The following is a 16420-nucleotide window of genomic DNA, read 5'->3' as shown; positions in this document are numbered from 1 at the left end:
CTAAAGGTAACCATCTCTCCCTGCCCTTCTCCTCTCATACACAGAGGTCATTTGGTATTATGTGCAATTACATCCTTTAGTTTCTTACATAGGTTTTTCATACTCTTGTCTGAATAATCACACATTAGTGGCTTGCCGGCCTTCAGTGAGTGCTGGGTAAGGTCAAGCTAGCCTTAATCTTACCACTTCTCTCCTCACCTATTCCCTTTCCTATTGTATATTCCTTGGGCTGTAGTAGTGGATTGTTAAGAATAATATCACTAGGATTTTTCAGGTTTCAAAGTAATTGTAGAAAAAAACCCTATGCTGCAAATGTGTGTGTGTGTATGTTAAACAGTGATATTTGTCTTTTGAAATAGGCTTCTTCAGGGTAAATTGTGCCATTTTAGGTGCAAATATATTTTGATTAAAGGGTCTCAAGCAGGCTTCCTCTTTTATAGGTAAATCCTTTCCATTTTTATGGAAATCATAATTGGGTGGCAATTGCTTGAAAATATTTTATTTAGGCTTTTTTTGTTGTTGTTGTTGGGGCTTTAGGCACCAGTGAGAAATCGGACAGACCTTCTCCCAAATAGAACTTATTTTCCTCTTACACTTGAAAATGCCATAGTGGACTAGGTTTAGAAAGAACAGTACACAGCACATTGAAGAGTAGGGCTTGTAAAGTGCCTGCATGCCAGCTACGCCTGCAGGATCCTGTGTTTGCAAGCACGGGTGAGAAAATGCTGCTCTTGCACTTGGCCATGTCCTCTGGCAGTGAAACCGCTTGAAGACGTCTGTACTGTGGGCGCATTCACCCCATGAAAGTGCTGGCTTTTGTTAGAACTTTCTGTTTGGCAAGAGTTTTGCTCGAGGGCAGTTTCTAAGGAGTATGTTCTGTCATTGGGAGTCCCCTGAGTAGAGTAGCTCCATTTATGTTTGGTAACTTCTAGGAGATAGCTGCCCTTCCCGTGGGTTGCTTTCCCAGGCAAAATGCTCTGACTGGCTTCTCCTACCACCAGTAGTGGGGCCCCTAGACCTCCAGTTAACCAACTAAGTAAATTGAAATGCAGAATTTTGTGCCAGAAAGGCCCAAGATTGCTTCTGTGGGATGTGTTCTTTGTGCTTTGTATATGACGACCCTCTGTAGTAACAAAAGAGTAAAAAGGTGCACGTGTTCTGAAAGAGTGCAGCGAATGTGCCTGACTATAATGGCCTGGCAACCTGGTGCTCCTGTATATGATTTTTCTTTTTGTGTTCATTTGGTGGATTTGTTTGGTATTTTGCAATCCTTAGTTTGGAAGCATCATAGATCATCTACTCTCAGCAGGGAGACATTGAAAAATAGTTGTTTCATTACCCACCTAAACCCTGGGGAAATCTAAATACCTTAAAGTTTAAGATGTTTTATTCTTAGATTTCATAATGAAAAATTAATGATATATGAGGAAAAGAGACAGACTTTTCTCATAGACATTTGTCTTCATGTCTTCCTTCTTGTTTTTTGCATTTTTGCTTATTTGACTTTTTTTTTTTTTTTTAAAAATTGTTTCTGTCATCAGTAGGTTCAAAGAATTGCAGCAGCAATTGCCCCATAATAAGCCAGGTGCAGTGTTAGTGTGCGGTAGGTTTTTTTTTTTCCTCTTTTTATTAAGGTGCCTAGAAGTCAGTCTTTCTCTTTTTTTCCAGTATGTTATATACTAACTTTAAATGTGTTGTATTTGAATCCATTCATTATTAGTAATTAGTCACACAAAATAATGGGCTGTATGCTTTCAGACCATTAGAATGATCTACTTTGTTTCCAGAGATAGCTTATACCCAGTGTGGGGTCAGTATATCAGTAATATTTAACACACAGTAAGCATGTCTTCCATAAACAGTTTTTAGAGGTAGGCACTAAAACTGAGGGGCTGTTGGTCTTGTACCAATACAACATCCTAGAAATGAAGCAAAACATGACTTGGGAAGTACGAACTTGTGTCAAATTGGTACTGAGTTCTGAAATATCAATTTGTAAGTGAGAGGTAAAGTCATGTTATATGTTGTTATGTAGGTGGGGTCAGTGTTTAATAAACAAGGCTCTGTGACCTGATTGAAATTATTGGCGCTATGCTGGTTTATCAGGTGTGTCTAGCCAAAAGCTTCCTGGTTATCACTGAGCTCCACTATATTTGCTTAAAATTTTTGATGCTGGCTGAAGAACAAGTCTTATTAAATCCAATGACTCCTGAACTAATTCAGAAACTCCAGGAACATACATACACTAAATAGCTTTATATTCTCTGACTGTATAAGTGGAAGGGAAGTTTGCTAAAGGCATTGAATGAAAATGCAACCGATCCTTTTGTTGGATAAGTTGACATTCATTTAAAAAGACAGAAAGAAGACTGTGATGTTATTTGTTCTTTTTTGTATACGAATTTTATTTTTGTTTGTTAGAAAGCCTGGTTGTGAGTATGGACAGAGAGTCATTGACGGTTTCCATTTCCATCTTTCTTAGCCAAAAAAGAGCTGTTTGAGATAACACAGAATATCTTGTGTAAGTTTTGCATGCTAGTCATCATTGCAGGAAACTTTGTAGTTAGGTTGAACTGAAATAGATGCCATCTCTGTGCTAACTAAACATTGTATTGCTTTGAAACTCTGCAGTTTGTTGCATGTCAAAGCTTTTGTTGTTTTAACACTGAAATATTAATGTCCATGGGACAGATTGTTGCCTCCAGGTAAGTACTAAAAGCGACGTGGAACTGAACTTTGGGAGCTGGGCATTGAGATTGCTGTGGTATCAAATTTGGGAAGGGAAGGAGTGACACCTCACCATCGCTGGAGGTGGAGCAGTCCTCCCAAAAGTGCTGCTAGCAGATACAGGAGAGGCCAGGATTATCTGCATAGAAACCTTGTTTCTTCCTGATTCTATCTACTGAAATCTAATCCTCTAGATTTTTGGTGGCAACCCCCCTGTGGAGGTAGAAACACTTTCCTCTAGATGAACAAGGTTATGTGCTAAAGGAGGTGCAAACGTATTACTTTTCCCAGGTAATGCCTGTGTCAGTGAGATAACTTACAGCATCCTTGGTTGGCTTAATTTTTTTCTCCTTGTGGTTTACACAGGGACATTTATCTCGGCAGTGATTTTATGGAGTGTAAAATGGTTGGATATCAGGAAAAATAATTTTGTTTGATTTCTTGTTTGCTTCTGTGTCTCTTGCTTTACCAAATAATGAAATGAAAAGTCTTCTAAAATTCAACTGCTCAGGTTCTGAGTGACCAGAAGAGATTAAAGACCTGTTGTACCTGGTATGTGTACCCCCACAGAAAGGCCCAAAAGCACTTTAAACAGTGAATCTTTAAGCAGGAAAGTTCTTGGGAGCCCTTGTCTGTGAGCCCCTGGGTGAGGGCAGTTCCACCAGGCACGAGTGGGTGCACCTCTTCCTCCTCTTCTCTTCCATCACCTGCTTGAGGTGTCGTGACCTTGAGCTTCTTGGTGTGCTTGGGAAGTAACCTACCAAATCAGAGAAGAAACCTTCTTGAATTTCTCGGGACATTCCTCTTTTCCTTGTGCCTGCTTGATGGGCAGCCCTTCAGATTTCAGCGCTAGCCCTATTACTCTGACTTTGTTATCATTGTGTGAAAGTATAACATGGGTAAGTACATAACTTCAACAGAGCACACAGCTGAACAAGCCAAATGCCTGTTATTACTGCACATCAGACTAAACATCTTTTTTTTAAGGAAGATGAAGAATCAGGTTACACACTTTGGAGCTGTGCTGTTAGATATCTCTTACTGAAGCTGCTTTTTTTTTTTTTTTTTCTAAAATGAAAGCTTTTTTCACATAACTGTCCTTTGGTTCTTCAGTTTTTTCTTAACTGGCATCATGCTTTAAAGTTTTCCATTCACGCTTTGAGGGATGAAACTCTAGGATCTAAGGTAGTTTTACAAAATGCATTCAAATAAACTCTCTATATAGCAAGTTAATGTGGCATTCCCTGGGCTGTTGTTTTGAAAGCAATATATTGAGACTGAGTGTCCTTTCTGAGACTATTATTGTAGTAATTACAAAAAACCCCCACCCCAAACCAAACAACAACAACAAAATTTGCATAGCCAAACATCATGAATACATAATGGAATCTCTTTACTGAAGACTTCAAATTTCCCATTGCCTTATAGCTTATGTTTTTCAATTAGTCTGGAGAATCAGGCATCACCTAAGACACTAAGGACAGGTTTTCAAAATGGTCAGCAGCAAAAATATATTTTAGTATATCAGGTTCTGGTCACAAGCTGATTGCTGAGTGCTTCTGAAATCCTCTCATGTCAGAAACAGTACGTTGTCTTGGGATCTGCACAGGTGAGACCATTTGATCTTGCTCTGGGGCTTTTAGGTTGTCCACTTACATTTTTGAGGTTTATTTAAACTTACTGTTTCTTGCAGCCTTTCTGGCCATGACTGCACCATCAGAGAGGCTGATTATGCACCTGAGTAATAGGCTGAAGGAAATATTTATTGCCCAATTTAATAGAATAATAGAATCATAGAATCCTTTAGGTTGGAAAAGACCTTTAAGATCATTAAGTCCAACTGTTAACCCAACCCTGCCATCCCACCACTAAACCATGTCACTAAGCACCTCATCTACACACCTTTTACATACCTCAAGGGATGGGGATTTGTTTGAAGCTTGACAGGTTCTGTGTTCAACCTGGTGGTGAAGGCGAGATAGGAATAACTTCCTAAGTAATTCTCAGATGACACAGATTCACCTGTGAAGTGACAGTTGGCTATAGGTAGATGCCTCAAAGCATAGTAAACTAGTTCTGGTAGCAGTTGGGGATGGAAAGATTTTACATGCTGAATGATAGGACTGGGTTGGGATGCTGGTCAGTATAAAAGCCAGAGACCTAGGGTCTAACCCAGACCAACCTGTATCCCAAGCCACCCAGTTCAAAATGCAGCTTGGGCCATTAAAGTCCTGGGTTGTGTGGCTAACAGCATGCATGCTGACGGCTTCCTACAGTAACGCATGTCCTCAGCTTTTTTTTTTAATTGCTCTGTCTGAGTTCTGGTCCAGATGGGTCTGGCACATCCAGTTGCTGAAGTACAACAAATCAGAGCCCTGTTCTCAGTGAGCCTGCAATAGTTCTGAGTGCTGGTGATAGCAACAAAAGGTTTGTTTGTACCAACAGGGAACAGTGAGGTCAGGCACAAGCTGTTGGAACTATTAATGCATTTTTAAGTGCTGAGAATTAGGAATATTTTATTAATTCTGGGAGACCTGAATGCATAACTTATGCTAGGGACTCCTTTGTGATATCGTTCCCAATTAAAACACAAGGGCTTGCCTAATTTAGGTAAAAGGATTACTGTGGTGTCGAGAGTAATTTTTTCTACTAGTTTGCCCACCTCCTGAGGGAGAACTGGTGTTTTGCAGGGGCAAAATAGTTGGTTGCCTCAGCAGCAAAGACAACCCACTGGACTTGGTAGCCCTGAAGTCCTGAAACCAGTAGTGTATGTGCAATCTAAGTACTGTACTATGTAAAGTCTCAACGTTTTACAGTCTGGATCTTTATCCCTTCTGCTCTCATACAAACACAGTGGTTTTGTGGACTTGTGGTTTCTACTAATGTTGAAGGATGAAGTATTATAAGGTAGAAAGGCAGCTCTTGGTTTACATCTGGCTGAACTGGCTTCCAGAAGGTCTGTGGGTAGAGTTTAGGCTGGGTGGTTGGTGGTGTTCCCTGCTCCCCTTGCCCTGACTGGGAGGAGAGGGGGGCTGTCTGTTTTAACAAAGTCTTGTTCTGCATTCTTGCCAGTCCAATTTCTGGATTGTAGAAACTGCAGTAACCATATGGGGAGACTGAGGTAGTAATTTAAGATCAGTGTGTCAATAGGTAGGTGGTGTAAATGGTGTCATTAATCTATCAGCTTTGATGCTTAAGATAATAAAGTAGTTAATTGGAAAGATCAGCTGTAGGCAACACAACACATGATTATCTCAGACTGCTTGCGGTGTAGAAGATACACTTTCAGCATGTGCAGAGGAAAGCCGATGAGGCCTTTGTGCATTTGAAGTCGCATTCTTGCTTTGGGTTGCCTGTTTTCACTGTTAAAATGGATTTACTTCACTGAGAAATGTGGGTTTTTTCGTTTGGTTTTTTTTTTTTTTTTGGTGTGTCTAACATTCATGGAATAGATGCTGAACAGATCAGGAACTTCAGCTGCCCATGCCTGATCACCGCCTTGTTACCCATTAAGTTGCCTCTGACCTAATCTAGCCTGTTGTAGTAATGCCTAATTTCTGGATCAGCTGTGTACCTTGAATGAAAAATAACAAGATTTTATCTGTGTTAGTGTATTCTCTTCTGCCCTACCCCCCAAATTCTGGGCTCAAGTAACTAAAAAAACCCCAGGATTTTTGATTTTAGTGAAAGTGGTGCCATCAACTTCTTTATGAAACCCTAGTTTCTCATCTTGGTCATGAAACTGATAACTTGCTTATTTGATATGGATATACCACTTCTGAAAAGAAAATATTTCCTGTATTTACCTCATGTTCAAATACTAACATGCCCTTTATGCCCAGGAAGGCTTGGCAACAATTATCTTGGTTTTTCTACAAGCAATAGTGTTGTTCACTAAAGTAATATTTAATCCTTTTTGGAAATAAAATCCATTTCTCCTGCTTTTTAGAGCACTTCATTTCTGGTACAAATTCCAGTCCAAGGGCCAAAGACAGCTCTGGTGTAAAACTACTGAGTTCAGTGAGGTTACCCTAGAGATTGGCTTGGCACTGCTTATTTAGGACGTGGACCTGTAAAGTGCTGAGTGTCCTCGGTTCCCATCAATGTCAGCACCTCGTTGACTCAGCTCCTTGTGTTGAGTTCTTGCAAAATTCTTGGACAGTCCTATGTTTCTGACTCTGGTAATGCAGCAGTTAGCTGTAAAAGCTAATAGATAAATATCTATGCATTCCCAAACACTTTTCTGTTTCCTTTAAGCTTACAAGTATGATGCTCAAGCTGAAAGAAATAAAGCAGCATTTTATCATTAAAGACTTGCTTTTTATGTTACATCAATATGTTCCATCAGAAATACAAATGCAAGTGAGTGTGTTTGCCATTAAATTACTTGAGAAGGTAAAGCCTGTAGGACCACACCTGATACAGGTGGTAATTGGCCTCAGTTGGTTTTATAATGGAAGCGGCTGGTCTTCTCCCTTAGTTTCTGAGTGGGAACTGCATTTGCTTTTGTATGCATTCCTTTGCTGCTGCCTTTTGTTCAGGGGTGGCTGTGTGTTTCTGTGCTAAGCGTGTACGGTCATTGTATCTGGTAACTGTTCCCTGTAAGGGGGAAATATTAGAACTTGACCCAGCTTAGCTCGGTGCAAGAAACCAAATTTTTCTTCCAGAACTCACTGAAGTGGGAAGCTTTTTTTCTGAGGTTCAGAATTGGCCCAATAGGGACAACTGGGATTAGCATGACAGAGTTTTCATTCTTTAAAGAATGAATTTCAAGCAACAGGATAGTTGTCAATGACTCTGCAGAAGCTGACTTTTGAAGAGAGTGAGTCCAAACTTTCCATAAAATTAGGTACTATAAAACAGCTTGAGCCAGGATGGGGTCTTGGGAAGAAGAAACTAATGTGCAAGAGAGGATTCAATTTATTGTTTTAAAAAAATGTGTGTAAGCTAATAGGACCATATGGATCCTCCCCTGATTTTGTTAATACAGTTCTGTACTGTAATTTTGGGGGGATGGGGAAGCGGAGGTGGAGTAGAGATGAAGGCATGCATTAAAAATCCTTTGACTCCAAATCCTGTGGTTTATATGCATTATCAACACTTTTAGGTATAAAAACCATAAGGATGCTTCTTTGTGGTCAAAGTTTAACATTTCACAGCTTTTCTTACTGTCTTTTTGCTCCTTCTTCAAAAATTGTGTTGGAAGTAGAACTTTTTTGCCGTGGCTAACTTCATGTGTGTTGCAAAGTATGCGTACATTTGAGATGGTTTTCAAGCAGTTGAAGGCATTAACTAGCGTGCATCTGCAGCAGTTACCTGGTGTAAATGTGCATTACCTTATGCACTGTAAATTGGTTTGTATGCACCTATTATTGGGGGTGTAGACACAGTTATAATGGCCATTTGCGCATGTTAAGGATATGCACTTGTGTTACCTGCCCTGTGAAAACCTGGCCTGTTGTCTTTCTGGTTGAATGATGGGTGCTGCCTGTTTTCGGATGGGGTGCCTGCAGTGCATAGTGTCGAAATTCAGTGCTGTGTGGTTTGGTTTTAATAATGATGTGGTAGGGGTGGAAGGCATGGAGAGGTTAGCTAGAACCTCTATTTTCCTGGAAGACTACTTAATTGTCTCCCTCTCCTTTTAATATTAAATGCCAATGATCATTTCTTGTCATATTCTCAGATCAGACTCCTACGCCAACACGCTTTCTGAAGAACTGCGAGGAAGTGGGCCTCTTCAACGACATCGATTGCTCCCTAGAGCACGAGTTTAGGAAGGCACAAGAAGAAGAGAACAACAAAAGGGTGAGTGTGAGCACACTGAACCTTTCCTCCCCTTTTGGTTCCTTGAAATGTTAAAAGGATGCTGTGTGAAAGCAGATTGAGCTCTACCACCTGGTAGTAACCTTTTGGTTAGAAACTAGGTGGCACTGTAAGTTGTAACATGCTTTTTAAACTATTGAAACAGTTGACAAAAATAAAAACCCCAAACCAACAAAAAACCAGCATTAAATTTCCAAAAGTGTGTAACTGTGTTTGCCAGGGTTTGATTCCAAGTCTCAGCTTTTAAATAAACTATAACACAAACCACACACCTCTTGAGGGAGAGGCTTGGGAAAATATCATCTTTGAAGTGAGGATTGCAGACTTGCTCAAATACATTACAGGGAAATGTGGATTACGAAGGGGCATTTACTTCACACACACACAGACACAAGTTTTTCTCTTTCTTCTGCAACACGATGGGCCCCAGGATTTCTTTGTCATCGTTAACGGCTTTATCGTGTTTCTGTTTTTCTCATAAAGTATTCATGTTGAAGGGAGAAACTTTAACTTGTAATACCTAGTAGATAACGTATCCCATTTCCAATTAGTACTCTTTTAGTCTCAGCATTTTGAAATTTTTGATTGAGTTATACAGGCCGCTTTGTATGGGCTTAAGTGTACTCCTGTGCCCAAAGATTGTGAGTGTTTTGAGGGATCCTAAAGAGCTGTTAAAATTTTCAAGGAGTTGTAAAAGCGCTTAAGGCACTACAGAGGCCAGCAATAGGTAATGCATGAAATTTTAACTTTTCAAATAAGATCCAAAGTTCTGGTTGCTTCTGAGAACTAAAATACATGAGTAACATGGGGCTTCCTATGGGAGCATAGTGCTCCCTGCAGCCCTCCAACACCCTGCCCGATGCCTCCCCTTCACAACCTTCTCTTTTGCGCCTCTGTTTTACCTCTCCCATTTCTGCAGCTCTTGGAAATTCTTGTCTAATATGTCCCCTGCTGTAGGAGTTCCCCTGTTATTGAACACTGTTATTTGGCTTAGTTCTCACGGTAATCTCCGTTTGTCTAATTTGAACATTAACCAGGACCATAGACTAAGAGTAGGAAGAGGCTGCCATGAAGCACCTATGGTGCTAAAGCCAGAGGACCCTTCTCCTTAGCTTGCCTTGGCATTATTTTGCCTTTCAGAGTGTCTGTGCCTCCAAATGCATGGGCTTCCTCCATAGATACTCTTTCTTATAGCTGCTGTACCTATTGCTTTGCCTGTTGGTGATTGCTGTCCAACTCAAAATTCATACATGCAAGGCATATGTTTACTGCTGGGCCTCATGGAATCTGGAGGTCGCAGCATTTAGGGATCTTGAGGTCTGCAAAATAAAGGCCTAAGAGGGCTTTTTGGAAATAATAGGTGAAGCTTATTGGTGAGGTGCAAAATGGGAGACAAGGCTTGTAGAAAGAAGATGGGAAGGGAGTCTGGGAGTGGTTTGGTTTTTTGGCTGATAGGGAAGGGAGTCTAGGGATGGTTTATTTGTGGCTCATAAGGAAAGAGACTGGAGCAGATAGAGGAGAAGAGGAGAGAGGCTGAGGTGTGGTATGCTGAGCAAGAAAAAACAGTGTCCAAATGTGAGAGTCTCCAAGTTTTGGTCAAGGACTGGGAAAATAGCCCAGACTGACCCTCACAGCTTTGTGTGTAGGACGAATGCTAGGGAACAGCCACGTAATGAGATAAATGTGTCTAATTTTAGTTTTAACTTGTTAAAACTTTGTGTCTTATGTGCTGCAGAGGGGAGTCTTAGCCAGAATCAAGGAGAACATTTCTGTACATTCCTACTTCTTTGCAAATTAGAGGATTCCTAAGTGGTTCTTTCTGCATGGCATTTCTTTTGCAGGAGTAGGGGATGAGGAGAAATCTACTGATGTGAACTCCTGTGCAGTTAGCCACAGGTTGAACCGCTTGATGTTGCAGAATCCATTTCAGCTTACAAGGGGTGATTGCACAATCTGATTAAAACCTAGACAAGGGCATCAAGTTACCTGATAATTCCAGTTGTTTAACGGCCTCTGGAAATCTTATTCTGCCTTCCTCCTACCAACCCCTGCAGCTGCCATTGGTGATCTCCAGGGAGCAAATGAGTGATGAGGGGGTGGGAAATCATTAAAAAAAAAAAAGAGGAGGTGAAAAAAATAAAAAAAAAAATAAGTAAAAAAAGAAGGCAAAAGTCCCACTAGCTAGCTAACCTGTAACATTTGCTCTGTGTTTCCAATTAGTCTGCTGTATGTTCATTCTTACATTACGGACTGACTGTCAGATAGGAATCTGAAGCGGGCCCCAGTAGGGCTTTACGCAAATGCAAGAGACAAAGGCCACGGCAGAAAGAGACTCCTCAGGCTGCAGCTATTGCGAACGAAATGCTTCTAACAGCCCATCCCTGGAACACAAGTGCAGTGTAGCATTGCCCTCGTGGACCTACCAAAACTTGGAGACTTAAAGCTAGCTGCATGGAAATCTTACGGCTCAGAAAAGTCTTCCAAAAATATTATTGGTCATGCTAATTTCTCGGGACTCTGAAAGCAATATTGTTGTTTATTTTAGTGTATCACTGTAGCTTAGCACACGGCTTCACACTGAAATCTTGTAAGAGAAAAACACTTTGTTTTTTTTTCCTCCTTTAGAGTCGTCATTTGAAAACTCAAAGAATAAAGTCCAATTAACTGCATTCTTCCTTTCTTTTTTTTTTTTTTTTTTCCGCCCCTTTCTTTCTGAGTGGGAGCCCATGGATAATCCATGAGAATTTGTTGTGATTAAGCTGGTTATGTGGACTGGTGACATTCCAAATTAGCTGTGAAGCGCTGAGTGCACGGTTTTAGGAACACTGCATGCACCCTTTTTGGAAAGGTAGTATTGAGGGGTAAAGCGCTTGCATTAATATCTCAGCTGTTTATCCAGGAACAAATTTCTTACTATCTTTCTGCTATAGTTGCTCATATGTAATGTGGGAGTAGTGTCTCTTTCTGCCTCCCATACTTGACACGTCTTATGATTGTAAGCCCATCTATCAAGGAGCATCTCTTAAAATATACGTGGGTTAGCCTTCACTTGGGGACTGAGTGGACTCAAGTAATAATGATGATGAACTCCGGGACCTGAACTGGAATGAGAGAATTGAAGTTATGTATGGAAGTGAGATTATTAGTTTGTTTTGGCTCCTCTATTGCTTATGCCATCAAATATTAGCTGGAAGGCCTACATGCAAAGGTTGCTACAGATGAGTAATAAACACATTGATAAGCATATGAGAAAGAGGCTCTTTGCATCCTCTTGGCGGTACTCTTCCTGACACAAGCATCCTACCTGTCAAATTCACAAAAATCGGCACAGTTAAAAGCATACCTATACTATATTTCTGCTTGCAAAAGTGTAAATATTAAAGGTCTTAGGAGCCTGAGGCAGGCAGAGATTAGCTGCTCGGCCCCAGACAATGTTTGCAACCCAAATCAACCAGGCAGGTAGTGCTGGTAGATCAGATGACCATCTTAGCCTACTAGCTGCAGGTTTCAGGTTTACATTGCTCGGAGCATTAAGTATCTAAAGCATTTGTGATGGGCTACACTTGCAAACACGTGACCTTTGCTGCTGCTGGATAGGCCCTGCTGTCGCGTCTTATTTTGAGCATTAAGGTTGGGTCAGACGGAATAATGTCGAAGACGGGAAGAGTTGGGATCTGTTTCTGAACAACTAGTTGGACCCGCTTCATTAAAATGCATCTTGTTTGACCTCCCTGCATGAAATGAGAAAGAGTGGAAATATGCTCAGTGTAGCATGTAGACTACTACATCGAGTAGAATTTAGAAATAGTGAGTTGAGTACTTTCAACATGAGGGTATTTTTAAAATTACATTCTGCTTATGCTAGAATTTGGATGCATCACTTCCTAAGGATTGTCCTGCAATTTGGAAATCTTCTAACCAGTGCTCAGTGCTACAAGATAATATGTAAACTGTGCAAATGAGGCAGTGAAATGGCTATTCTCAACTATGGCTTGATTTTAATGTAGGTTTTTTGGTGTTAGTTCAGGAAGCTCGTAGCCAGCAAGTCCTCTACATGGCTTAATATTCCTGTTCCTAAAGTTACCTAGAGGTAGTTATACTATCCCACTGCAGGCACCTCACTGCTAGAAAAGCATCAGCAAATTGAAGTAGGCCAGTGAAGATAAAAAAAAAAACCTTAATGCACCAAAAAAAAAAATGCAGAGCATTTGGTGGTTGAATAGGCTCAGTCTACAGAATGATTAAAAAAATCTGAATATTCAGTTTAGTTGTGCTAAGCAAGGGGTGATGCACTATAGTCTGATGCATATTTGAAAGGCATAAAGTTGGTCTGTACCTTCTAAGTTCTCCTTCTGCCTTGTATATACCAGGTTAGATTTGTGTTTATTAGCCTAAGAAGGTAAATTAAATGCACTTGTGTAACTTATACCACCTCACCATTTCGTGCTGAATCCAGTGATTCTCTAATCTGCAGAAGAGGATTCTTGCAAATATTTTCTGAATATCGTAGCTCTGTGTTGTAGCCTGTGAGTATGGGGAGGATGATCTAATTCAAGGCAAGCTGGAAATGATAGAATATGCCTTTTGAGCAGGTGTAGTTTAGTGGAAAATTTCACTTCATTTCCACACCTTATTAAAATTTTAAGCAATGTGTACCTGGCCTGCAGGTTTTCTTCTCTGTCTTCTGAAAAGTACGCAGACAGAAAAGACATGATGGGTTTTGCTTGTTTTAACTGTTTTTTAAAGGAAACCGCTTGCACTGCAACAGGGAGATAAAAGGTAAATACCAAATCAGTAGCCCTAAATTTGATGGAATAAGCATGTCTAATAAGCATTTCTTGTGTTGCGCAAACTCAGTGGGGTTTGCTGCTGTTTTTCTTTTTGGGAGGCTTATTTTAATTTAAGGATCAACCCAACCAAAAAAGGGCTTGATCCTGCTTGCTCACGTTGAGGGTGGAAGAAGCAGGCCCTGGGAGAGATGCTGCTCATTTGCAGCAGATGCCATTTTGAAACCTTCTGACTTTCCCAGTAGGATAAGTTGCAAGAGCTCTGTTGGTTGGATATAAGAAAACGCTTCATATCTTGTTTTAATCTGATCCATCACTCCAGAAGCAGAAAGTTCACCCCTATATTTAATTGTTGACAATATAGTAGCTGAAACTAGCAGTGCAGTAAATGGCACCCTTTAGACAGGAAAGGGTGATACTAAAATAATATGGTACCTATATATGACAAGAACAAGATACCTGTATGTTGATAAAGAACATTGTGTAAGTGTTTGGGTTTTAGAGCCCTGTATTGGTGCATATAACGTTGGCAGTGTTGGTAATGTTGGCAATACACTGTGCTGGTAAAAGAGAAGAAGAGGGATGAAGGGTTCATTATGGTGGTTGGCTTGGCCAATGGACTACAAATTCAACACTGGCCATTTATGGAAAACAGCTACCCTCACCCACCTGACTCTTTTCCCCCTCACATAATTAATGTGCAGCACAGAGCCTTGTTTCAAGAATATGTATATGATTTTTGTCCAGTTTTCTGGTAATGCAGGACAGGAGATCTGCAGATTCATTTCCTTTTAAGCATGGTCTTGTGGGAGGTGGTGTCAGCAGTGTGCTGGTGCAGAACAGTTTGACTTCTGAGCGTGTGCCCTGTCTCTACAGCAATCACGTTAGCTCCAGTTTTCCCTTGTGAATACTCTGTAAACCCCAGTGGGGTTGTTGAGAATGGTTTGCTGGTAGATATTTCAGAGGCAAGTGCTCCGAAACAGCTGAATTTCACCTGTGAAGTAATACAAACCAACAAACTCATAAACCTGCTCCTGGAGCACTTTTGACTCATTGACTCATGGTCTGTACAGCAGAAGAAATCAAAGGCTTATGTTTAAATGCTTACTATTTTGATTTTTTTTAATTATGAAGTCATAAATACACATATATACATTCTCCCTGGATGTGTCTAAACACAATGTAAGAATGTCCATATTTTTTCAAGTCAAAGGTCCCCCTGACTACTTATTCTCCCACTGAGACTGAGTATCTTATATGCTAAGTATGTTGTAGCAGATGCAGAGTAAGACTAGGAATGATTTATGTTAAAATAGTGCTTAAGGGCCAGGGTACTGTTGTTGTAGGTATTGTAATAACTTCAAGCTGGTACATTATCAATCATTTAAGCTGTTGTCAAGGTGATAGCTCGAAACTCTTTAAGTTCAAAGTCCAAAATATCACCCCACATTCAAAGATTTCAGTATAATAGTTCCTGTAGTCTAAATATAACATGGGTATGTGTGAAGATGTGAGCATCTTTGCAGCATAGCATTTTTTCTGGGTGACGCATTGAAGTACTGTAAAGATACATTATAACTCTGTATCAGTGTTTTTCTGATGGGTTATTGTGAGATTTCATATGCGTTAATTGCATCAGGTTATTGATCTGGTTTGTGGGCTCACTGTTGGTTTATAAAACCCCCTTTTTCTTAATTATTAACTTGTGCAGCATTCCTATGGAGAAGGGAAATGCTTTGTCTCTTATTTTCTAAGGAAAAGCAGATTCCAGAGGATGTTGTTTTCCAAAGCTACTTCATAGTGGGACACCAAGCTCTTGAAGGAGTCACAGACATGGAGTGAGAATTGCAGGGAAGCTGGGTCCTCTCCACTGTTCTACCAAGCAAGCAGCGTTCTGTCTCTTTTGGTTCCTAATATCTTTAGCAGTGTGGCCCCAAAAGTTTGATAGACATCTTCAAAGGCATTTTGGTGCCTTGCTCTCACTGAAATAAAGCAGGAGAGAATCAGTGAGCTACCAGAAAGGATCTGGGCTCAAGTGATGTGCTAAAAATTGCACAGGAAGTCTGTGGCAGAGCCTCGGATTGATTCCATATCTCCTTGGTCTCAGCATAGGGCATCCCACAAACCATGTGTGTTAAAGATTTATCAGCTGTTGTTCAGTGTTGTTAAAGACAGGAAGAATGCTCTCCTCTTCTCTCCAGATGGGTATGCTTGCTGTACTTCAACTGCTTTTCTTAACTTGCGGAGCTTTCATGGTAGACATGGGGTGGTAGACATGGGGTGGTATGTTGTATTTTACATGGCAATTCTGCAGTTGGCACTTCGGTCCCCTGACTTTGTGAGTCCTGTTTCGAGCATATGTCTCTGTCCAGGCACTTATTCCGGGCCCTTAATTACCACACTGCACTGTGTTACAAAAAGGACACTTTCTGCGTAACGGTGCAGAAAAGCTGTCAAGACAACAGAGTTCATAACATGACCTTGCAAAAATATTCAGAGGAATAGGCTTTAACTTAGGCTTGTTGCTGCCTTTACAACATCTTATCTTCTGCTGGCAGGCAGGTCTGTCTTATCTTCTTCTGTAGCAATGGACTGTGTTTGAATGGATTTATGGATTTAGATCCTCATACTCTGAGAGAAGACCTGAACGTTTTTTCTGGCAGTAAGTGCCTGTATCATTGCAGAAAGGCAATTCTTGAGGGCATACGTTTTTGATTGAGCTAAACCTCCCTAACCATAATCCTTCCATGTTCTTCTGAATTCCAGCTGATGAATCATCCTGCAGAGCTTAGTCAGGACAGTCCACTTTCCTTCTGCTTCTTATTGTCTCTGTCCCAAAGAAGTTGAGTCACCCTCTTGTAATGTTTGGGTTTTTGTTGTGTTTTGTATGTTTTGGCTACCCCCAAAAAAATGAGGCCTTCCTGATTTCATTCTGACATTTCTTTCACAACAACATGGCATAGCTGTATGTTTTGCCTTGGTCTTCCTATGAATGTTTTTAATGGCACAGCTTGCTTGTTACCGATTCAGATTTCAGCAGCGTGGACCGGATGGCACATGATGAAGGGATAAACCTTTCCTGT

General features: G+C 40.6%; 1 protein-coding gene across 1 annotated transcript in view; it reads left to right on the top strand.

Moving 5' to 3' along the window:
• CREB5 (cAMP responsive element binding protein 5) overlaps positions 1-16420 on the top strand; it is a 222582-nt gene that overhangs the window by 8658 nt on the left and 197504 nt on the right. The window contains exon 4 of the mRNA XM_009638649.2: positions 8411-8532. Within this exon, the coding sequence (XP_009636944.2) occupies positions 8411-8532 (122 nt within the window). The remainder of the gene's footprint in view (positions 1-8410; positions 8533-16420) is intronic.

The sequence above is a fragment of the Egretta garzetta genome, unplaced genomic scaffold (assembly GCF_000687185.1).
Source record: "Egretta garzetta isolate BGI_Z169 unplaced genomic scaffold, ASM68718v1 scaffold94, whole genome shotgun sequence".
In the NCBI taxonomy this organism is placed as follows: Eukaryota; Metazoa; Chordata; class Aves; order Pelecaniformes; family Ardeidae; genus Egretta; species Egretta garzetta.
This window is presented reverse-complemented; position numbering and strand designations above follow the sequence as displayed.